The sequence below is a fragment of the Podarcis cretensis genome, assembly GCF_951804945.1.
Source record: "Podarcis cretensis genome assembly, chromosome: 14".
NCBI classification, from domain to species: domain Eukaryota; kingdom Metazoa; phylum Chordata; class Lepidosauria; order Squamata; family Lacertidae; genus Podarcis; species Podarcis cretensis.
The window spans coordinates 47791658-47815915 of record NC_137183.1 but is presented as its reverse complement, the minus strand read 5'-3'; the positions used below and the strand labels follow the sequence as shown (position 1 = coordinate 47815915).

General features: G+C 45.5%; 1 protein-coding gene across 2 annotated transcripts in view; it reads right to left on the bottom strand.

The window, feature by feature from the left end:
* The window catches only part of GRIN2A (glutamate ionotropic receptor NMDA type subunit 2A), a 240411-nt gene that overhangs the window by 40930 nt on the left and 175223 nt on the right, over positions 1-24258 (bottom strand). For both annotated transcript variants that reach the window (XM_079953670.1, XM_079953669.1), the window contains exons 8-11: positions 23967-24120; positions 16912-17037; positions 14781-15010; positions 12133-12293 (exon numbers count right to left, since the gene is read on the bottom strand). In XM_079953670.1, the coding sequence (XP_079809796.1) occupies positions 12133-12293; positions 14781-15010; positions 16912-17037; positions 23967-24120 (671 nt within the window). The remainder of the gene's footprint in view (positions 1-12132; positions 12294-14780; positions 15011-16911; positions 17038-23966; positions 24121-24258) is intronic.

Sequence of the window (24258 nt, the reverse complement as noted above, 5' to 3'; positions counted from 1 at the left end):
AACTGCTACCCTAGAATATGGTTTACCGAGAGCACTCTGCCAGTCTCAGATTTAGAAATACTGTCCCCAGAAAAATCTTTTTTTTGCAATCTATCTTTCCACACCGTGTGGTTTTTTTATGCCTGATCTATTGATCTGAACTCATTCTGTCTGATATAACTAAGTAGATGGTATAGAAATAACTTTCATAGTTACTCTATGTGACAAGTGGTTGCCAAATTTTGCTCTTCCCACCAGCCCTAATCTAAATAGCAGCTGTTAGCACTTCTCTGTTGGTGCAGAAAAAATGGAGCAACCAGTACCTCTTCTCCATAAGAACCACCCATCTAGATCAGTCTAGCAATGGAGGAGTCAGGCAACTTCCTTTTCACATCAGTTCTGCACAGACTCAATCGTACATCCATTCCATAATCTTTTTTGTGGATTTAAAAAAAAAAAATTGAAAATTTTGCATTTAAACTATGCATACTTTATAAGCATTTTACAGTGGTAAAGGTAAAGGTAAAGGTACCCCTGCCCGTACGGGCCAGTCTTGACAGACTCTGGGGTTGTGCGCCCATCTCACTTAAGAGGCCAGGGGCCAGCGCTGTCCGGAGACACTTCCGGGTCACGTGGCCAGCGTGACATCGCTGCTCTGGCGAGCCAGAGCCGCACACGGAAACGCCGTTTACCTTCCCGCTGGTAAGCGGTCCCTATTTATCTACTTGCACCCGGAGGTGCTTTCGAACTGCTAGGTTGGCAGGCCCTGGGACCGAGCAGCGGGAGCGCACCCTGCCGCAGGGATTCGAACAGCCGACCTTTTGATCGGCAAGTCCTAGGCGCTGAGGCTTTAACCCACAGCGCCACCTGCGTCCCCTTTACAGTGGTACCTCAGGTTAAGTACTTAATTCGTTCCAGAGGTCCGTACTTAACCTGAAACTATTCTTAACCTGAAGCACCACTTTAGCTAATGGGGCCTCCTGCTGCTGCCACGCCGCCAGAGCACGATTTCTGTTATTATCCTGAAGCAAAGTTCTTAACCCAAAGTACTATTTCTGGGTTGGTGGAGTCTGTAACCTGAAGCATATGTAACACGAGATACCACTGTATATGTATTCTCCCCCAAAATATGTAATATTTTTGTATACTTTCCACTACATTTTCTCCAAAAATATGTATCTCCATACACATTTCCCCCATGAAGCCAGCCTTTTCCCTTCCTTCCTTCCTTCCTTCCTTCCTTCCTTCCTTCCTTCCTTCCTTCCTTTCTTTCTCATGCCTTCTTAAACCAAAACTGCATTGCAAAATTCAGGCATGTGTGCAATCCTAGAAAAAGCTGAATTCTGACCAGTATACACATCTGGGATGTGTCCTATGAACTTTACAATGTAGACCTAACAAATTTCTCCTCCAGCACCTGGTTCACAACAGAAAGCCAGTCATATGCTTCTGGGAAGCCTGCAGGTGGAGCAATGTCTATATCCTGTTGTTGCTCCCCATCAACTGATATTCAGAGCAACCGATATATTGTTCCTGAATATAGATGCACTATTTAGCCATGGACCTATCCAATGAATCTGTCCTCCCCTTTTGTAAGGTCACCCAAACAGGCAGCATCTCAAGATAGCAAATTCCATTAATTATCTCTGTGTGTGAAGTCTTTCTTTCTTTGGCTGACCTGAACATCCCACAAATCAGTTTCATTGGATGTCAAATTCTAAAATTATGGGAGGAAAAAAACTCATTTCCTTCCACACCACCAGTATTTTTTTTATAAGGTGTGACCAGAAGGCTCGGTGAATGGTCACAGAAATCGGACAGCAAGAAATATTTGAACATACAACCTTACAGGCCTTCAAAGTAAGCACCCTCTGATATAATGCACCTTTGACAACATTTGTAGAACTGTTGGAAACTTCTGGAGAAGTCCTCCTTTCATACTGCTTTCAGTTCTCTTGTCACAGCGGCTTGGATGTGTGAAATGTTGGAAAATCTGTGCCCTTTCAGTCCAGAGGTTTTGGAAAAAGTAAGAAATCCGGTGGGGCCAGATCGGGAGAATATGTAGGGTGGGACAACTCAGTAACCTCAGTAACAATTTCACGTGGAATATGCAATTCTTCCACCATCATTTGGACAGACAGATACCAAACCCACATCAATAACTCATGAACTCTCTCGACATTTGCCGCTGTTCAGCTTGCCGCCAGACTGAGGGTCATCTTCAATGGTTTGCCACCCTTCACAGAAATGCTTAAACCACTCATACACTCTCTTTCGAATTACAGCTTCATCTCCGTACACAATTGTGAGCATTTTGCATTTCCTATGCTGGCTGTATGTTCGAATATTTCTCGCTGTGTGATTTCTGTGACCATTCACCAAACTTTCCAGTCAAACCTTGTATAAACTTCCCATCATGCCCTGCTGCCCACAGAGTAAACCCAAGGTCCCAACTGGCACAGACATGGAGCTCAAGGTGACTTACATGGTTTCCGTCCTTCTCAAATAAAACCCACAACAAGCCTCTGAGGTAGGTTAGGCCAAGAGGCAGTGACTGGCTCCCCAGGTCACCTAGTGAGTTTCTTTGTTGGTGATTTGAACCCTAGTCTCTTCCAGATCCTAGTCTGACACCCTACATAGTTCGCCATTCTTTCTTCCTCCTCCTCCTCAAATTAACAGCCTCCGACTGAAATCATCATCAGTACGAGAGCACCTTCTCCTCACATGCTTAAGAAGGAGGGAACAGTGCAGGAGGGGGAATCCAAACTTCAGGGAAGACAAAGAGTTCCCACACTGTTTCTAATCTTCCCTTACCAGCCTCATCTGTCAAAACTTCACATTCTCGCACAGCAACATACGAAGCAACAACAGAGAGTGGGGAGAGAGAGAAGGCTACAAGCACCATCAAAAGCTCCCCAGTGCAATTGCCAGATCCCACAGATTCTGCAAAGGCTTTCAGCTGCTTCCTCGTGCCTCCTTTCTGCCTTGTGAAGACGGTTTCCTTTCTCATTTGCCAGAAAAGGAAGCAGTTGGGAGCTGAACTGACATAGCAGGAGCCTGAACTGCGGGTGTTTGGAAGAGCGATTTGTTATCTCTTAGTTGGATTCGCCTTCCTCCCCCTCCCTTTTCATCAAGAAGCCAAGAAAAGGAATGCTTTTCCATTGAAATTCATTTGACAAAACACATCCCCTCATTTCTCTATGCACAGCTCCCTATTCTATGTCTTGCTGTGCCGGGAGAAGCTGTCTTCAGGTTAAATGGCACCTTTGCCGAATTAAAAAGTGGCCAGCAAAGAACCAGGTATGTGTCCTGGGCTGGTTGGATGCAGAGGAATGGCGGAAGGAACCAGCTGGGGAACCACCATGGAAAGAAAGATCAGAGCCCAGGGAGTGGTGGTGGGTCAAAGGGAGTGGTCAGAGGGAGAAGAAGATGATGAATGGGAGAAAGAGGTGTCGGAAGCTGAAGAGGAAACTGGGCTTAGTGAGCAGGGAGAGTCTGTGGCAGAGAGAAGCCCAGAAACAGAGGCAGAAGCTGAAGCAGGAAAGGAGGGAGACAAAGAGGCAGAGATGAGTCTAGCTGGTGAAGAGTCTTCTAGAACCAGAAGAGGTATGCAGAGGGTGGAGGAGAGATTGGCTTCATGCATACCCAGTCTCCAAATGCTGGGGAAAGCCCTGGAGAGGAGGGCAGGCTGTGGGGAAGCAGGGACTTTCAGTCTCGGCAAGTGATCCATGGGACAAGACCTACTGTGGTCATTAGGCCTGACACTCCACTAAGTCCGTGCATATCATGTTCTTACTAATAAACAGTTAACTGCAACTTACACAGTGTGAATTACTGGTGGCTTACTCTGACAGTATGCGTTGCAGTAGCAGCAGCAAAAAATAAATAAAAATCAAATGCTATTCTAGGCTTCATCAAGAGAAGTATAATGTCTAGATCAAGGGAAGTAAGAGGAGCACTCTACTCTGGCTTGGTCAGACCCCACCTGGAATTCTGTGTCCAGTTCTGGGCACCACAGTTTAAGAAAGAAATTGACAAGCTGAAACATGTACAGAGGAGGGCAAGCCATTTGGTGCCAAAGAAAGACAGAACTTTTTTTTATGTATGCAACAACAGCAGCAAGAATACTCATTGTGAAGTATTGGAAGACACAAGATTTACCCACTCTGGAAGAATGGCAGATGAAGATGATAGAATATATGGGACTAGCAGAAATGACCGGCAGAATCCGAGACCAGGGAAAAGAGTCAGCGGAAGAAGACTGGAAGAAATTTAAAGACTATCTGCAGAGGCATTGTAAAATTACCGGATAATACCGGATAATAGAGTGATGTTGGACAGAAATTAAGTGGTTACCAGCTGTAATGTAAAGGTTGAGCAATAAGTTACAATAAGGATTTGCTGAGTTAAGAATCTGAACTGGAATACAAAAGGGGGAGGTGAGAGGAGGTCTGGGAAATAAGTTAATGGAAATAAGTAATGGAAATTGTATTTGTTTTTTTAATTTTGTATTTTTGTTATTTTTTGTGTATTTTCGTTTTTGTATTAATTTGGAAACTTTAATAAATATTTTTTTAAAAAATAAAAAAATGATAAAGGCTCGGGAAACCAAGCTTTAGGAGGAATGGCTGAGGGAGTTGGGTATGTTTAGCCTGGAGAAGAGAAGACTAAGAGGAGATTTAATAACAATATTCAAATATTATTACTATTTATTATTTATTGAATTTATATAATGCCCCATGCCTGGAGGTTTCCGGGCGGTTCACAGAACAAAATCAAAATATAAAACCACAAAATATATAATCAAAATAGAACAACTCAATACCCCCCCCCAAAAAAAAAACCCTCACACATTTTAAAAGGGCATAGTATGTCAATCAAATCAACCAAAGGTCTGGTTAAAAAGGAATGTTTTTGCCTGGCGCCAGGCGAACTTCCCTGGGAAGAGAATTCCACAGATGGGGAGCCACTGCAGAGAAGACCCATTCTCATGTTGCCACCCTTCGGACCTCTCGTTTAAGGCTTTAAAGGTCAAAACCAGCACTTTGAATTGGGCCCAGAAACTAACTGGTAGCCAACTTGGCTGCTGAATTCTGCACTAGCTGAAGTTTCCAAACCATCTTCAGATGTAGAATACATTGTAGTAATCTAACCCTGAGGTTACCAGAGCATAAAAGGTAAAGGGACCCCTGACCATTAGGTCCAGTCGCGGACGACTCTGGGATTGCGGTGCTCATCTTGCTTTACTGGCCGAGGAAGCCGGTGTACAGCTTCCGGGTCATGTGTCCAGCATGACTAAGCTGCTTATGGTAAACCAGAGCAGCGCATGGAAATGCCGTTTACCTTCCCACCAAAGCAGTACCTATTTATCTACTTGCACTTCATGCTTTCGAACTGCTAGGTTGGCAGGAGCTGGGACCGAGCAATGGGAGCTCACCCCGTCATGGGGATTCGAACCACCAACCTTCTGATCGGCAAGCCCTAGGCTCTGTGGTTTAACCCACAGCACCACCCATATTGTGACAACAGTAATTAGGCTATCCCTGTCCAGATAGAAGTGTAGCTGGGCCACCCGCCAAAGCTGATGGAAGGCACTCCAGGCCACTGAGGCCACCTGAGCCTCTATGTCTTAAGGGCTGTCACATGGAAGATGGAGAAGCTTGTTTTCTCCTTCTCCAGAGGTTGGTCCTGAAGCAATGGGTGCAAATTACAAGAAAGGAGATTCCACTTAAACATTAGGAACAATAAGAGCTCTTTGACAGTGGGGCGGACTACCTTGGAAGGTTTAAAAATAAAGATTGGATGGCCACCTTGAGGTCACTTTCAACTCTATAATTATAATTATTTGATTTAAGGAAGAGAGAATTCCTTCCAGCCCCTATTCCATTCCTTTATCACAGGGGTTGGGAACCTCAGAAACAGGAACCAAATGTGACCTTCTGGCACTCCCTCATTGGTACCTAGTACTCTCTCCATATCAGAGGTTACTGGGGATGAAGGAGAAATTGGTTCAGTCTTCAGGGAGGGGAGGCATCTGCCTCCCTCCCTCCCTCCCTTCCAGGGGCTCTTTATGTCATTGATAAGAAACATCAGTCAGGGCGAAGTTCAAAGTGACACCTTGCAATAGCCTTCATTGCATTATTCTTTCCACAGGCAGCAAATCTGATTGAGTATAGATTGGATCTGTGTCCGCAGGCTCTGAGATGCCTGCTCCCTGCAACCCCTGAAGAAATTTGCTATAATAATCTAATCTATTAAACACTGTGTCCATATTTAACTCGTCTTGCAGGGCATCTGGGAGCATCAGCTGAAACACATACGCTTTTTCTTCTTCTTCAGGGAATGTGGCAATTTTGGGAAGGGCAACACCCAGGACCACCTGACGATGCTGAATATTGGAAGATTTGGGACAGATAAAAAGTAAGCATTTTTTTTTTGCAGAGCTCATAGGTGAACTATGGAATTTGCTGCTAGAGAGGTAGTGATGACCAACTTGGATGGCTAATATTCAGTTAGAATCCTGGGAAGGGTTGTGGAAGGAAGATATTAATTTTACTGCATGCTGTGCACTTAAAACAAAATGTTGTGAAAATGATGTATAGATGGTATTTAACACCAGCTAAACTGGCTAAAATGTGCAAGAAAAGAACCAGTGAGTGTTGCAAATGTAAAGAAAGGGAAGGTATCTTCTACCACATGTGGTGGACTTGCAAAGAGGTAAAGGTTTTCTGGGAAATGGTATATAATGTGTTAAAGAAAATGTTTAAAAATACTTTTGTTAAAAAAACCAGAAGGCTTTTTATTGGGGATAGTGAGCACAGTGGAACCTCAGGCTGCAAATGTGATCCACGCAGGAGGCACGTTCGCAACCTGCAGCGCCGCTTCTGCGCACACATGGGTCGCAATTTGGTGCTTCTGTGCATACGCAAAGTGCTATTTAGTGCTTCTGCATATACGCGAGCGCCAAAACCTGGAAATAACCAGTTCCGGTACTTCCGGGTTTGGCGGAGTGTGCAACCTGAAATCGCATAACCGAAATCGCATAAGTGTCTGTAACCCAAGGTACCACTGTAAAGAGATACCAAGGGAAGGTAAAAGACTGTTTATGTATGCAACAACTGCGGCAAAAATTCTTTTAGCCCCAAAATGGAAATAACAAGAACTACCAATGAAAGAAGAGTGGCAGATGAAGATGACAGACTTTGCAGAACTGGCAAAGCAGACAGGAAAAATCCGAAACCAGCATGATCAAGTATTCCAAAAAGACTGGAGTAAATTTGTACGATATCTGAAAGATCATTGTAAGCAATTAACACCACCAGCAGGGTTGTCTGAAGACTTGTAATGAGAAATTTTCTACCTTTCTACCTTTGTTTAAATTTTGAGTCATTTTATAATGAGTGCAATTAGAATTGGAAAACGTACATAATGCAATGATATAAAGGTTAATTTTGAAAGCCAAGAGGCGGGAGGGAAGGAAGTCAATGGGCTCTAAAGAGCCAGGGCATAAAGTAAATAATGATGATGTGAATGTATATAATTAAATGGAAAATAAATAAAAATTATATATATAAAAAACAAAGTGGATTAGACAACTTGATGGAGGATTGGGCTATCAATGGCTACTAGCCAGGATTGCTACATCCTAGTGCCTTATCACCTCATCTGTCTCCTGAGAAATCTCTATGTGGGACAAGAAGCTACAGTTAGAACTGGATATGGAACAACTGATTGGTTGAAAATTGGGAAAGGAGTACGGCAAGGCTGCATATTGTCTCCCTGCTTATTTAACATATATGCAGAATTCATCATGCGAAAGGCTGGGCTGGATGAATCCCAAGCCGGAATTAAGATTGCCGGAAGAAATATCAGCAACCTCAGATATGCAGATGACACAACCTTGATGGCAGAAAGTGAGGAGGAATTAAAGAACCTTTTAATGAGGGTGAAAGAGGAAAGCGCAAAATATGGTCTGAAGCTCAATATCAAAAAAAGGAAGATCATGGCCACTGGGCCCATCACCTCCTGGCAAACAGAAGGGGAAGAAATGGAGGCAGTGAGAGATTTTACTTTCTTGGGCTCCATGATCACTGCAGATGGTGACAGCAGTCATGAAATTAAAAGATGCCTGCTTCTTGGGGGAAAGCAATGACAAACCTAGACAGCATCTTAAAAAGCAGAGACATCACCTTGCCAACAAAGGTCCGTATAGTAAAAGCCATGGTTTTACCAGTAGTGATGTATGGAAGTGAGAGCTGGACCATAAAGAAGGCTGATCGCCGAAGAATTGATGCTTTTGAATTATGGTGCTGGAGGAGACTCTTGAGAGTCCCATGGACTGCAAGAAGATCAAACCTATCCATTCTGAAGGAAATCAGCCCTGAGTGCTCACTGGAAGGACAGATCCTGAAGCTGAGGCTCTAGTACTTTGGCCACCTCATGAGAAGAGAAGACTCCCTGGAAAAGACCCTGATGTTGGGAAAGATGGAGGGCACAAGGAGAAGGGGACGACAGAGGACGAGATGGTTGGACAGTGTTCTCGAAGCTAGCAACATGAGTTTGACCAAACTGTGGGAGGCAGTGGAAGATAGGAGTGCCTGGCTTGCTCTGGTCCTTGGGGTCACGAAGAGTCGGGCATGACTAAACGACTAAACAACAACCTGCATTGCGGGAAGTAGTATGGCTTTTATATACTGGTAGCTGGGAATCACAGGTGGAAAGTGTGCTGTGGTTCTCAGATTCGTAGCGTGGGGGGTGCAGGGGGGGCCGGCCGCACCGGGCACAACATCGGGGGGGGGGCGCTCGCACTAGCAGCTCTCTGCCCCTACTAAAATCCACGGGTTAGGGGGCGCAAATTACTTGCCTTGCCCCGGGTGCTGACAACCCACGCTACGCCACTGGCTGTGGTTCTCAGATTCTCCTTGTGGCCTTCTCATGGGCATCTTGGTAGCCACTATGAGAACATTCTGCAGGATCAGGTGGGCCTAAACCTGCAGGGCTCTTCTTAATATTGGGGTGTTTTGTCATCCTCAAGCCTAGCCTAGTAATTCAAAATGCCAGGACCAAAACTGGCATTGACCCACGGAAGCCCACAACATCGATGGGTCATGGTTCATCTTGCCAAACTCGTAATATTTCTTCCTGCTCATTCCTGGCTCAATGCCCCGATACGTTATTCAGCACCAGGGATTAGGCTGAATCCCAAACTATTGTGAGCAATGAACTGAAAGTCGACAAAGACCACATACGCCTTCTAAAGGTCTGGCATTGTTTTTATCGTGGACCAGTCATCGTGAGGCAATTCTTTGATATGGTAATAGTCGACGCAAGAAAAGAAGAAACGTCAACATTAATCTCCTTTAAGGAATAATTTTTAAAACGTGAACTGTGAAAAATATGATTTCTGGCTAGACTAGATGGGCCTTTGGTTTGATCCAGCAGCCAGGCTCGTTTGTCTTATTGTGTTCCTCCTTATTAACTATAGTATTTGTAATGGGATAAGGGGCTACTCGTGCGTAAGCGTTTAAGCCCTCAAGGCTTTGCAATCAGTTTCTAAACTCTCCCAGTCCGCGGAGCCATGGGTGCATGGCTACCTCAATCGCTGGCAGAATCCGTCAGTGGGCGCTTCCGGAATTTACGCCAACATAAGAGTTCCTTGACGGAAACTCTCCTTCTGGATTCTCTGCGTGACAGTTTCCTGCGCGGAGCAGGCGTCCCCAGCGGAGGTCCTGAGACCTCCCCGCTGTTCTCACTGGAAGTATCTTGGAGCCATCCCTCCGACTGAGTTTCTGCAGGAACTCTCCCTCTCCCCCTGCTGGTTCCTTCCTCAGCATCCGAGGGTCTCCTAGCCTTCTTGAGCCCTTCCACCACCTGACTCTCCGATGGCAGTTCCCTGACAGTATTGCACATTTTGTCTCTATCCTTCCTGAAGGCAGAGAGCAGAAGAGTGGATTCCAAAATGGACCAGCATCAGATCTGTGCAATGGTCTGCAATGGTGCAGACCAGGTGAATTTCCCAACCTTTCCTGGTGAGACTCTGCTTATGCTCCCATGTTTGTTTGTTTGTTATAGTGCTGTGGTACTTACAAATTCTGTTTCTATTTACAGTGGTACCTCAGGTTAAGTACTTAATTCATTCCAGAGGTCCGTTCTTAACCTGAAGCACCACTTTAGCTAATGGGGCCTCCTGCTGCCGCTGCGCTGCTGGAGCACGATTTCTGTTCTCATCCTGAAGCAAAGTTCTTAACCTGAAGCACTATTTATGGGTTAGCGGAGTCTGTAACCTGAAGCGTATGTAACCTGAAGCGTATGTAACCTGAGGTACCACTGTATTTATTTTTATTTAGCAAGTTCTAGACATGACATTTTTTAAAAAAAATAATGAGCGTTTTACATAAAATAGCACAAAAAAATGAAAACAGACTTAAAAAACAACAAACAGACATACTGAAATTATCAAAATATAGATTAAAAACCACCCATTTTAAAAATGAATCCTGCATTGCTGGGGTTCGGACCTTCGAATTCCCTTCCAACTCTACCATTCTATGATTCTTTGAATACGCATAGTGGGTGAGATCCACTGTCAGTCCTACTCTAAGTAGACCCAACAAAAATTAAGAGACCTGACTAACTTGGCTCCGTTAACTGTAATGGATCTACTCTACCTAGGACTTAGTTGGGGTCAACCCAATTAAGTTATATATCTGAACAGGCTTGCCTTAAAAAAAAAAAGCACGCGGCAAGTGTTGAAAACTCTACAATAAAGGCATTTGTCCAATATTAAGAACTGTAGAACTGGCTTTTAGCAAACAAATCTAAAAACAGCAGAAGTTCTGATAAATGCCAGGCAGCTGTGCCCGAACGCTGAAGCCCCTGATGGAGAGCTTTTCTCTCACCTCACAATCCTTCCTTAAGTTCCCTGAGACCAAAGCTCATCCCCTTAGGAGTATGTAGCAGTTGTTGTGTATTGATCATGAAAAGACTGTACATGACAGGCGATTTGCACCATCTGCTGCAGAAGGTGTCTGTCAAGGAAACCGGTGCAGACACCTTGGGATGCCCACGTTGAGAAATCACTTAAGAAAAGGAAGTCACAGCCGAGGAGATCCATCAACGGCAATGAATGGCTCGCGCTGTCAAGCGGACGGGAGGTAAAAGCAGCTGCCACAGCTGGAACCAAGTGGATTTTCCAAAAGGTTATCCTGGTTGCCCTGGAACGTCACACTGAAGGAGCGTCTCCACCCCCATTGTTCTGCCCGGATGCTGAGGTCCAGTGCTGAAGGCCTTCTGACAGTTCCCTCATTGTGAGGAGCAAAGCTACAGGGAACCAGGCAGAGGGTCTTCTCGGTAGTGGCGCCCTCCAATCAGATGTCAAAGAGATAAACAGCTACCTGACATTTAGGAGACATCTGAAGGCAGCCCTGTTCAGGGAAGTTTTTAATGTGTGACATTATAATGTATTTTTAATTTTTGTTGGAAGCCACCCAGAGTGGCTGGGGAAACCCAGCCAGATGGGCAGGGTACAAAATAAAAATTATTATTATTATTATTATTATTATTATTATTATTATTATTATTACCGAGGGTTCACAAGAACCTCTTTCTAGCCTGATCCTGAGTATCTCATACCCTCCATCATTCCTCAGATGAAAATAGGGACATCTTCTACATCTGTGTTGTGTCTACCACCACCAGTGGTGGGCTTGGCCAGAGGCTAAAGTGGGAGGAGTAATGAATGTAAATCTTTTGTGAAATCTTGCCTTTTTGTAGTAGGCTAGTCTCTACTCAGGCAAACATAACCTTCCCTATTCTCCAACCAGGAAAGCAAGAGGCATGATCGGATTTCAAGGACACATTTCCAGGCAGGCAGAAACATTCAAGGAGGGAGAGAAGCAGGCCCAGTAGGGCCGTAATGTGAGGAAGGGCTGTGGCATGGGGAGAAATACCTGCCGTCCGAACATCAAGCTACTCTCCCATCATGCATTTCCCAATCCTGCTACCCGATATCCTGAATCTGGAAATGTCTGAAGCAGACCCGGGACATTCAATAAAACAAATACCTGTCCATTTTCCACTCTTTTGGGCTGGCGACTTTGGACATCAGAAAAGTGGAGCACCCATGGTTCAAAATAAAAATAAAACCCCACTTACCCAGTTTTCAAACTGACCAAGGCATCCTCCACTCCTTTCTGGTTGTATTTCACCATGTAGGCATGCATCTCCTTATAGTTGTTCCTGATATTTCTCTCTGTGCTCCCATTTGGGACAGTCCCAAACCGAAAAGGAGGTGAATAGGCGTATGGTTGTTGAAACTGGAAAGGAGGAGGAAGGAGAAAGACAAACTAAGAAAGCCATCTTTGAACACATGGAAGAATGGGTTTTTGTCTCACCATGGACTTGATGAATTAATGAAGTTAACAAAGGCCATTGGTCCATTTGGCCCAAGTATGAGCCACTCCCATAAGTGCACAGTAAGTTTGCCTTAGGTCAAGTGAGGTCATTGGTCCATTTAGCTCAGTATTGTCTAAACCAGTGTTATTGAGTCCCAAGATGTGGATGGACTCCAATTCCCATCATCCACAACCAGCTTAGCCGAAAAGTCAAAGGATTATAGGATTTGGAGTCCATTCACATCTGGGAATCCAACCTGGAAAAACATTGGTCTACACTGAATGGCAACAGCTCTCCAGAGTCTCAGAAGCAGGGGTCTTTCCCAGTCCTGTCTGGAGATGCCATTGGTTACTGAAGCTGGGACATGGTGCGCTCCGTACGTTGCTGGACTGTGAGTCCCACTTTCCCTGAACACTGGCCACACCGGCTGGGGATGATGGGAGTTCAAGTTCAACAACATCTGAAAGACACCACATTGACTACTCTTGATCTGTACTGATTCGCAGCGCACGGAAACGCCGTTTACCTTCCCGCCACAGGAGTACCTATTTATCTACTTGCACTGGTGTGCTTTCGAACTGCTAGGTTGGCAGGAGCTGGGACAGAGCAATAGGAGCTCACCCCATCATGGGGATTCAAACCACTGATCTTCTGATCGGCAAGCCAAAGAGGCTCAGTGGTTGAACCTGGTGCCTTTTGCATGAATGTTCTACCACTGAGCAGCAGCTCTCTAGGACAGACATGGGCAAACTCGGCCCTCCAGATGTTTTGGGACTACAACCCCCATGATCCCTAGCTAACAGGACCAGTGGTCAGGGATGGTGGGAATTGTAGTCCCAAAACATATGGAGGGCTGAGTTTGCCCATGCCTGTTCTAGGATCTCTGGTGAAGAATGCTATTTCCCAGCCCAACTAGAGATGCCAAGGAATTGACTTGCAACCTTTTATGTGTAAAGAACATGTTATCTCACTGAGCTGTGGCCTCATCAGTGGAAGCTGCCTTCTATAGAATCAGACCATTGGTCCACCTAACGCTTTTGGGGTTGTTTGTGCTCAGAAACTTATTTGCAGAAGGAAATGGGAAAATGCATCCCACCAAGTCAAAGCACCGCTCCATCTAGCTTGGCATGTTGACAACTTTAGACTGGGAACAACTTTCCCTCAGGCAGAGAGAGGGGGGGGGGTGTCCTCAATACTTGTTCCCAGACAGCGTATTGACTAAAATTCTGGAGAGGACGATGATTTTAATACATGTGCCAATCACTTTCATACAAAGTCTCAAAGCAACTTAAGCAGAAAAATGCAAATGGATAGAATCAATTGAAAGGCAAAATACAAAGAGCAATACACAAGATTCCTTAAACGTTTATCTAACCACACAGTCCTGTCCTAGCCCACTAAAATTGATGTGTCACATTAGAGATAGACTTAGCTACCAAAGGTCTGGAACACCCAAAAACTGACAGCGTTGGTGTTGGGAAGAGCTTTCCACAAACAGTGGGCCTGAAAAAGTGTGTTCTTGAGTCTCCATCCTTCACACCTTCCATAGAGAGAGCCTTTAATGAAAACAGAAGAGTCTGGATTGGCTCGTGTGAGGAGAGGCAGTCTCTGATGTCCTGAGCCAAGTAAGGTGAAAACCAGTACTTTGAAATGACTCCAGAAAATAAATTGGGAGCCAGTGCAGTTGGGGCAGGTTCAGTGTAAGAATCAGATCTCAAATCATGTACTTCATGTTAAATCTGTCAGATTTGTTTCTCAGTTTCCCAATCCTAAATTCAGTTCTCCACATTCATAGCCTGCATCTTCCGCAGACTGGGACTCAAGGTGTCTTACACAAATTAAAACCAACACAGATAAAATATAGAAGGCTAAAAACTTGTAAAATATAATCATTAAAAAGTAATTATAGTATAAAAGAATTAAAACATATGTATTAAAATTAGATTGCAAAAGAGCAAAGCACTATTTCCACACCAGTGTCCATTTAAAGAAGAAAAATGTTTCATGAAAATTCACCAGCATTTTAGGGTGGTTTTCTCCTAATTCACACATTTTTGCCTGAAATTTTGCTTACCATACACAATTTTGCAAAGCAATTCCCCTAATATAATGCATTTTTTGTATCCTGTTTTCACTAATATATGCATTTTTACACACATTTTACCTAAATGTACAATTTCTAAACTGCATGACTTGGCTGCAGAACAGCTTTGCAAAATCCAGGGAAATGCAGATTTCATAGGATGGCTGCAATTCGGTTTGCATCTTGTTTCATAGCACATGGGTTAGGTAGGTATGCCTTTAAATGAGAACCGAACCAAATTTCTTCCCTCTCCTATCCACCCCATCTCTCACCGCTAATGCAACAAGCCTGAGCAATGGGGAGAGAAACCAGAGATGAAACTCACCTTCTTATCGCTGAGGCCGGTCACCTGGTCAACAAATTCCTCCTGGATCATGAATGCAGCCAAGTTGGCTGTGTAGCTTGCCAGGAATATGACAGCAAAGAAAGCCCAGACAGACACCATGATCTTGCTGGTGGTTCCTTTTGGATTCTGAACTGGCACAGAGTTGTTAAACACCAGGCCCCACAACAGCCACACGGCTTTCCCGATTGTGAAAGATGGTCCATGTGGATCTGTAAGTCACAAAGAACCGACGTTAGGATAAGGCATCCATTGCAAGGAAAGGGTTCCTGAGGTCTTCACCGTAATGCTGCTGCTGTTGTAGCAAGTTGCAGCTGACCAAGTCCTACTCAAAAATTGAAGGGATTCAGTTAAACTATTTTTAGTCAACTGGTTTCACTGGGTCTGTTCTAAGTATGACCTGGGCCACATTCTCACCAAACCAGACCCTCCAAGTCTCCCTATTTTCCAGGGACATCCCTGATTTAGATAAGTCATCCCAGTTTCTGATTTGATCCCAGAATGTCCCACTTTTCCTTTAAAAGGGTAAAGGGACTCCTGACTCTGGGGTTGTGGTGCTCATCTCGCTTTATCGGCTGAGGGAGCCAGCGTACAGCTTCCGGGTCATGTGGCCAGCATGACTAAGCCGCTTCTGGTGAACCAGAACAGCGCACGGAAATGCCGTTTACCTTCCCGCTGGAGCGGTACCTATTTATCTACTTGCACTTTGATGTGCTTTCGAACTGCTAGGTTGGCAGGAGCAGGGACCGAGCAACGGGAGCTCACCCCATCGCGGGGATTCAAACCGCCGACCTTCTGATTGGCAAGTCCTAGGCTCTGTGGTTTAACCCACAGCGCCACCCTATTTTCATCGGAGAAATGTTGGAGCGTATCTGACCTCCGAGCCACCAGAAGGCAATCCTGTATAGGGAAATTGTTTTAATGTTCAATGTTTTCCTATGTTTTTATATATGTTGGAAGCTGCTCAGAGTGGCTGGGGCAAACCCAGTAAGATGTGTGGGGTACAAATAGTAAAATTATCATTATGGAATGGGATGTCCCTATTTTCATCAGAGAAACGTTGGAGGGTATGGCATACATTTCCAGCTCTATGGTGTCATTGTAAACAGCAATGGCTTCCCCCAAAAGATTCTTGGTGCTGTAGCTTTTTAAGGGTGCTGAGAGTTGTTGCAAAACTTCTATATTCACCTCCCAGAGCTACAGTTCCCAGGGTGGACCTCTTTCATCCCAGGGAACTATGGAATATAACAACCACAAACTGGTCTGGAAATGCAGAGAACTGGGCTTCAGGTTGGAAAAACGAAGAATGCAGAGAAACTCATATATCTGCCCATCCCTAGTGCCAACAAATTTGGAACACCACCCTAAGGCTTTGTGGGGGCAGCGGGCTAAGAATACAATAACAGGCTGCTGGATCAGGCCAAAGGCCCATCTAAGTTCAGCATCCTGTTCTCACAGTAACCACTCAGATGCCTGTGAAAAACCCACAAGCAGGATTCAAGCACAAGAGCACTCTTCCCCATTCATTCACAGAACTCTGAGGAGTTAGAGTCTCTGTTGGGCTTTCTTAACCACCTGGGTTGTATTTATTTACCAAGTAAGGTCTTCACTGAGATAAACTCCTAGGAATTTAAAAGAAGAGACTCCACACAGCCCTCCCCGATGTACAGTGGGCTAGTTCTCCTCTCTTCCTCCGAAAGCCCAACACTCTGAACAGCCCTCTCCTCCGTGAATTTGTCCAATTCTCTTTGAAAGCCATCTAGGTTAGCAGTCATGGCTGCCTCCTGCAGGAATGAGTTCCATAGTTTAACTGTGCCCTGCCTGAAGAAGTCCTTTCTTTGAGACGGACTTTCAGGGGCTGATCTCAGGGCCCCCTATGTGTGCAAAAGAATGTGCCCATCTCAGCCAAGGCCTGTGAGAGTCACCCACAAAGAACTAGCCCATTGTAGGCCACATATTAAATGAGACTCTCCGATCACTTCCATTGTGTGTTGTCTAATTGTTTCCCGGGAAGCCAAAACGGGGTTAATGGGGTGCAGGGGGGGGGGAGAGAGGCAAGAGAAGAGACAGAAGGAAACTTCTGACGAGTCGGTCCCTGAACACGGAGTCGTACCTTTCCCTTGTGCCAGGTTCCGGTTGTAGCCCACGGGGCTGAAGTACTCAAACACAAAGACGGCGATGGCCGACACAATCAGCAACATCACAAACATCATCACCCAGACCGAAGCGCTGAAGGGCTCTGCGGAAAGAGGAGAGCATGAGTTGCAACAAACAGCCTTCTGCAGGGAGAGGGGAAGGAAGCATTGACGCGGTTGCTTGCTCGCCGGAGATTTTGTGTGTGTTTTAAGAACCAAAATAGCAGCAGGTAATCTGACAAGGCGGCTACGTCTCCCCAGAGTCGCAATGCAGGCTGGAGAGAAAGACAGAGAGACACCCCCCCCCCCTCAGCAATGCATCTCGAGCTGCGAGTGTCAGGAGGAGAGTCCCATGCAGGGATCTGGCCTGGGAAGAAAGCCCGAGGGGCGGAGAAGAGGTATAATAGAAACAAAAGCCCCCCCACCTTGCAACTTTGCTCAGGGTCACCAAGATCTGTGCTGCAGTTGGATGCATAGCTAGCACATGGAGAGATGTCGGGTTAGGTTAACTTGATTACGGGGGGGGGGGGGCGGGGGGAAGACGACAATCTCGCTTCACTGCCATTTCTCTCCTGGGATTTTGCCTCCGTTATTAGGACACGTCCAGATCAAGATTCTATTTCAGCTGGGGGTGGGAGGCAAAGGTTTAGCAACTCTTGGGAGGAGAACACAGTTTGCAAGCACCCAAAGCCATCGGAAGACTTGGAGGGCAAGCACAAATTTGCAGGAAACTGTATGAGCTAATGCAGATCCCAAACTCTGGGTGCCCCCTTAGTTCCATAAATTCATCCCCCGCATCCCCTACCCTAAAAAAAAAAAAAAGCATTAATCAGAATAGTGGTTTGCACAAGCCACTAAGGAAGATAATAACACAATAAAATAGCAATCAATTGCACATTTATTCAAAAGCAATTTAAAACTATTTAGTTTAATTGATTCAACAGAACTGATTAACTTGATCCAGGGATATCAGCTTTTCAAAGTCATTTACATTTCCAACACCCCCTTGCCTCTTAGCACCCTGCTAGCTAATCCCACCTCCCCCTGTGGGTGGCACCACCCACTTTGGGGACCACTGAGCTAATGTATATCTGTAGGTGCCAATGCACGCCAGTTTTCAGAAGGAGAGCCAGCTTGAAAGCAAAGATTTTTTTTTTAATTCAAAAAAAAATTAAAAAGTTATCAAAGTTAAAACAACAGAAGGGGAGGGACAGGAGATCTGGGCTCCATCTTCATATGGCATCCCTTCAGATATTTGAAGATGGCTATCATATCCCCTTTCAGTCTCCTCTTTTCCAGGCTAAACATACCAGCTCCTTCAACCGTTCCTCATAGGGCTTGGTTTCCAAGATGTGTGTACCTCTGGCTTTTATGATTTTATTTTAATGCTTCGTATTACTGAAACTTAAAAGGGGCAACAACCCTAGCAAACCATAATGCAATAACACCAAATAGGCTAAAGTAAAAGCAAACAAAAATCCGGCTTCATGGAAACCAAGGCAAGTACAAAACAGAGAGGGAGGCATAAGGCAATAAAGTAAAAAGAACCTGCAGCAAAAGGGGGAGGGCGGCTTGCACCACCTTGCAGTGGCGTGGCGTGGGTTGTCAGCACCCGGGGCAAGGCAAGTAATTTGTGCCCCCTAACCCGGAGCAAGGCAAGTAATTTGCGCCCCCTAACCCGGGGCAAGGCAAGTAATTTGTGCCCCCTAACCCGGGGCAAGGCAAGTAATTTGCGCCCCCTAACCCCTAACCTGCCACCGCTGCCAGCTTCTTCTTGCTGCTGCCTGGGCTGGGGTATTTACGGTAAGGTAGCCACGGCGGCGGCGGGTCCGTGTCAGGTGATCTGAGGCGAGTTGCCGCTGCCGCCCAAACGACGCCACTTGCCCGGAGGAGGAGGAGGGCAGAGAGGCGAGGAAAATGCAACATGGCCCAGCAGCTGCAGTAGCGGCGGCGGGGCTGTGAGGAGGGGCTGCCTGGCGCGCCCTCCGCGGCCCTGACGCACGGGGACCGCGGCGAGCGCTGAGAGCTGCTGCCTGCCGGACGCCTTCAGCCTGGACGCGTGCACAGCTCGTCGGTTCCGCGAGACATGGGGCTCTGCTACAGCCTGAATGAGGTTATTAAGGGGGACAAAAAAAAGACCACAACATGTAACCTTCAGATTAAAGCGGAGATTAACTTTCCACCAAGAGAGAATGTGCCATCCTCTAAGGAGAGCATTCCATCACCACCCCCCCCCCCCCGAAGGAGAAATATCCCTAAAGTGACCCCACCAGACGTATGGGACAAAATGAGATACCTAGATGATACAGAATTGGGCCAAAATCAGGCCGCAACAGAATATCCACAGAAGGAATTTATGCATAATAAAGATCTGGTGTTCACAAACGTGAGCACTTTGCATCCACCTATTGAAATCATAGAGCGGCCGGATAGCCCGCCATACAAAGACGATAGGCGACCGATACACAAAGCGACAAACCCTAAAAGTACATTAGCTAATAAATGACAAAGACTCGACTGTGATAAAGCCAATCTTAAATTTTTATCATGGAACATTGCTGGTTGGCTCAACAAGGCGACTGACCAATCATTTGTCAATTTTATTCAAGATCATGATATAGTCTTCCTGCAAGAGACATGGCTAACAGGGGATCTAGATGTAAATGGTTTTGCCTCATTTTCGCTCGCAGGTTCACCAAGCAACAAAGGGGGACGAGTTAAGGGTGGACTAGGCATTCTAATATCCACAAGGCTGAGAGCATCTTTCGTCGAGCTGGAGCCTCTGAGCAGTGTGGCCATGGCATTATTAATGAAATGCAGATATTGCACACTTCTATTGATCAATATATATGCCCCTCCCCAAAGAGGCAAGCAGCTTATCAAAAACATCTGGCATAGGCTAGAATCATATGTCGATGAGCTAATGAATCAAACTCCTGCAGCGGCAGTGCTGCTGGCTGGGGATTTAAATGCCAGAATTGGCCAATCAGACGAGGCGTTATATGCCCATTTCCATGACGTACCTCCCATTTCTGAAGAAGCCCATTTTATTCCCCCTAGGCTCTCAAAAGACAAGGGCTGCAACTATGCAGGCCTATGTCTTCTACGTTTTTCCAACAATCTGGATCTGACTGTATTAAATGGTCCTGTCGACAGAGAACCCATTGGGGAATTTACATTTATATCCAACATGGGAGCCTCCACTATCGATTACGTCCTGGTGTCATCTAACCTCTTGAGCAGAGCACGGGAATACAAAGTGGTGGAGAGGGTTGACAGCGACCATCTACCGCTCTGTTTAATACTGGATATAAGAAAAGATTTATTTTGCTCTGATAAACTTGTAGCCCCATGTTTTGAAAACATGGAGCTAAGATACTCGCGTATTAAATGGTCCAGCAAATTGAGTGATGAAATATCGGAAAGACTTCACTCAGATACTTTTCTTGCTAGAAAGGAGAACCTCGTTAATTCCCCAACTCCTGAGGCTAGATTAGACATGTTCCGGGAACTGATTTCGTCCCTACAACCTTATCTGACCAACAAAAAACCGCCACGGCAATCTCTACACTCTAATAAATCCAAACCTTGGTTTGACCAAGAATGCATGGCTATGAAACGCCTCCTGCTGGATAAGTACAGGAACTATAGATCAGCGAACCTACCTTCGCTACCATTAGACTGGTTTGAGTTAAAACGCAGTTATAAAGCTTTGATTAACAAGAAAAAGCTCCAGGCACAAAGGAAGGAATGGCAGTGCCTAGTGGAGGCCTCCCAAAAGAAAGATTCTGCCACGTTTTGGAAAACAATTGCAAAAAGCTGGAGAGACTCCCCGATTGAAATCGAATATACCCGCTGGAGCATGGGAGGCCTATTTCCACTCATTATATTCATCAAATCAACTGGCCCCAGTTCTGCTTCCTGCTTCAAGCGAATTTGGCAAGGAATGGCCCCCTGTAACCACAGAAGAAATTACTGGCCTTATTCAATCTCTTAAATCAGGGAAAGCCCCGGGTGCTGACAATATCCCACCAGAAATTCTTAAGGCAAATGTTGAATGGTGGGCCCCTGTGCTAGCCGCCTTGTTCACTAGTATAAATCAAGCGGCTATTATCCCCGAGGACTGGGGTTTAGCCATCATCATTCCAATATTCAAGAAAGGAAACAGAACTGAGCCAGCTAACTATAGACCAATCAGTCTATTAAGCGTTATTAGCAAACTGTACGCTGCTCATTTATGTGATAAATTGGTGGAGTGGATGGAAAGAGAGCATATTCTATCAGAAGCTCAAGCTGGTTTTAGAGCAAAGCGTTCAACTATAGACCAGGCCCTTGTCCTTCAACACCTGGCAGACAAATACTCTAGAAAAGGGGGGTCTTTATATGCAGCTTTTGTCGATTTTAAATCGGCTTTTGATCTAATACCAAGGGACAGACTCTGGGAAAAGCTTGGCGCTACAAACATAGATAAACGCTTATTACGCCTTATCCGTGGTCTATACGAAAACACCAGGGTGAGGGTAAGATGCGATCGGTCAGGCCATCTAACTAAAGAAATTCAAATGCACTATGGGGTTAAACAAGGATGTGTCCTCGCGCCAACGCTATTTAATTTTTATATCAACTCTCTAGCAGTAAATATGGCGAAAGAAAATGCCCACCCTCCCAAACTGGCAGGTATGCCCCTCCCGGTGCTTCTGTATGCGGACGACGCAGTCCTACTCTCCTTTTCCTGCGTTGGCTTGAGGAAGCTTTTGAGATCACTTGCTGACTATTGTCAAGCGGAACAACTATCAATAAATTACAGCAAATCTAAAATTATGGTGTTCTCAAAAAAAAGAAGGAAACACAAATGGAGAATTAATGGTCAACCTATTGACCAGGTAGCAACTTTCAAATACCTGGGAATAACTTTTCAGGAAAGGGTCTCGTGGCACCAACAGATGAAAAACGCCATTGCCAACGCAGGAAGGGCCAGTAAAGCCCTTACAAGATTCTTTCATGGGAAAGGGGGAAAATACGTTCCGGCGGCCTCCCAGGTTTTTGCTGCAAAAATACTCCCACAGCTCACTTATGGATCCCAGGTCTGCAGTTTTAAAAATTTTGCGCCTATGGAGGCATTTCAAGCAAAATTCTATCGGTGTTTATTGGGGATCCCCTCTTGTGTATCTAATATAGCCGTCCGCTTAGAAGTTGGACAACCACCCGTTAACGCGTGGCTGTGGATTCTAAAGATACACTACTGGTTAAAACTTATTTTTTCCCCGGCCGGTTTGGCTCCCTTAACACTCTTAGACACCTTTCATTCTACCTGGAAGGCTTCCCTGTTTGAAAAGATAAGAAGCTTGGGATTCTCCCCGCAGATCTTGATAGCGGCAGGATATGAGAGTGCCAGAAGTCAAGTGTTCCAACGCATTAGGGACATAGAGCTGCAATGTCATATGGGCAAAATGGATAAACATGCCACAATTAGAGACTTTGGGAGAGGGTTCTCACCCGCAAATTATCTGGCTGATTTACAAATACCTAAGTACAGACACTCCTTTACCTTGGCCAGATTCAACGTTTTGCCCTCTGCCCTGTTGTTAGGCAGATATGAGGGCAAACCATATGAGTCACGTGTTTGCCCATGTGGCTCATCGGAAGTGGAAACAAGTCTGCATGTATTGCTGCACTGTAGTTATTACGAGGACCTAGGCCTGACCTTTATTGCCCCAGTTCTACAAAAGCTTAAAAATGAACCAGAACTCCTATGTATGAGAGCCTTGGTAGAAGATAAGGTCCCTGAAATTACGATCAATGTTGCCAAATTCTGTGTAGCCGCTATTAGGCGCAGGAAACAAGAGCTTTCCAATGTCAATATGCAGGCAAAGGCAAATACTTAACTTTATTTATGCTGTCTAATTTTAAATTGCTGTTATGGCCTAATCTGCATTGAAATTGTCCTTTGTTTTTCCGGTGTTATCTTTTGCTGACTAACTGTACGAGTTAATCTGGTCTGTGACCGTTTAATAAATTTGATTTGATTTGCTACAGCCTGCAGCCGAGGCTCTTCGGCGACTCCGCAGGTGGCAAGCGCCCCCCCCCCCCCGATGTTGCACCCGGTGCGGCCAACCCCCCCTGCACCCCCCACGCTACGCCACTGCCACCTTGAACTCCTTGGAGGAAAGAAGGTGGGATGTAAACATGATAAATAATAAAGAAATGAACAAAAGAAATAAACACGCTCTAATAGCAATGCAAGTCCAGTGCTTCTGCTGCAGCGTCTGAAGACACATCTGTATTCCATTGAGGACTGCAGATCTGCCGTCCTCACCATTTAATCTCTCAATCCTCACCCTGCCCCTGGGGGATTTCGCAGAGCAGGCTGGCTGTTATGTACTGAGTTGAATAGGATCCAAAAGGCAGCAGTCTGATTGGTACTAGAACAATAGGATTCAGAATGCAGCAGTCTGATTGGTCCTAGAAAAATAGGGTCCAGAATGCAGCTGTCTGATTGGTCCACAGGAGCCACCCAATCCAGCTCCAGGTGGAAGTGAATCCGCAACCAGATTGGCTTACAGGTGAATCCCAGAATTAGCCAATCACGTGGGGCCCATTGTGTAAATAATGTATATAAAGCAGACATTCTGGGGGAACTTCCATTCCTCCTCACTGTTATGAGCTGAATAAAGAGCATGAAATCCACTCTCGACTCTGAGTATATTTCACTGGTGCTGGCGCTTGTGACCACCTAGCATCCAAAGAACTGCACTGAGAGCACGTCAAACGTGGCAGAAGAAGTTTCTAGCTCCCTGGCTGAAAGTAGGCCCCCGTCTTCAGCTCTATATTAAGCAGACAAGCCTGTTCTCCAAACTTTTAAATGTGCAATTTGTAAAAGAGTGACAGAAATGTGTCATGGAACTGCTAGGCATACTATGCAGGTTTTGGGGGAGGGTGGGGGGGGGGAGAATGAAAGCTGTCAAAGTATACAGGAAGGGGAGAGATAAAGCTGAATCAGTCTGTAGAAACAGGAGAACGGGAGGGGGCTTACCTAAAAAAGCAGATGGAGACACCGTGCCGTTACTCCGTGACACCATGACGCTTATTCCTGTTTCTACAAAGGGCACAGAAAAATCGACCACCTCCGAACGCTCACCGTTGATGGTGAGGGATCCCACGGCCATCACGGCTTGCTTTTTGACCACCTGATGCCCAAAGAGAAGAAAGAGAGAAAAAGAAAAGACAGACAAGGTCAGTCCACCAAGGGAGGTCTGTCCCATCTCAGGCGAAATCAGAACGTTGGTGCGTGGCCAACTTTTGACTTAAGTGCTCTTTTACCTAAC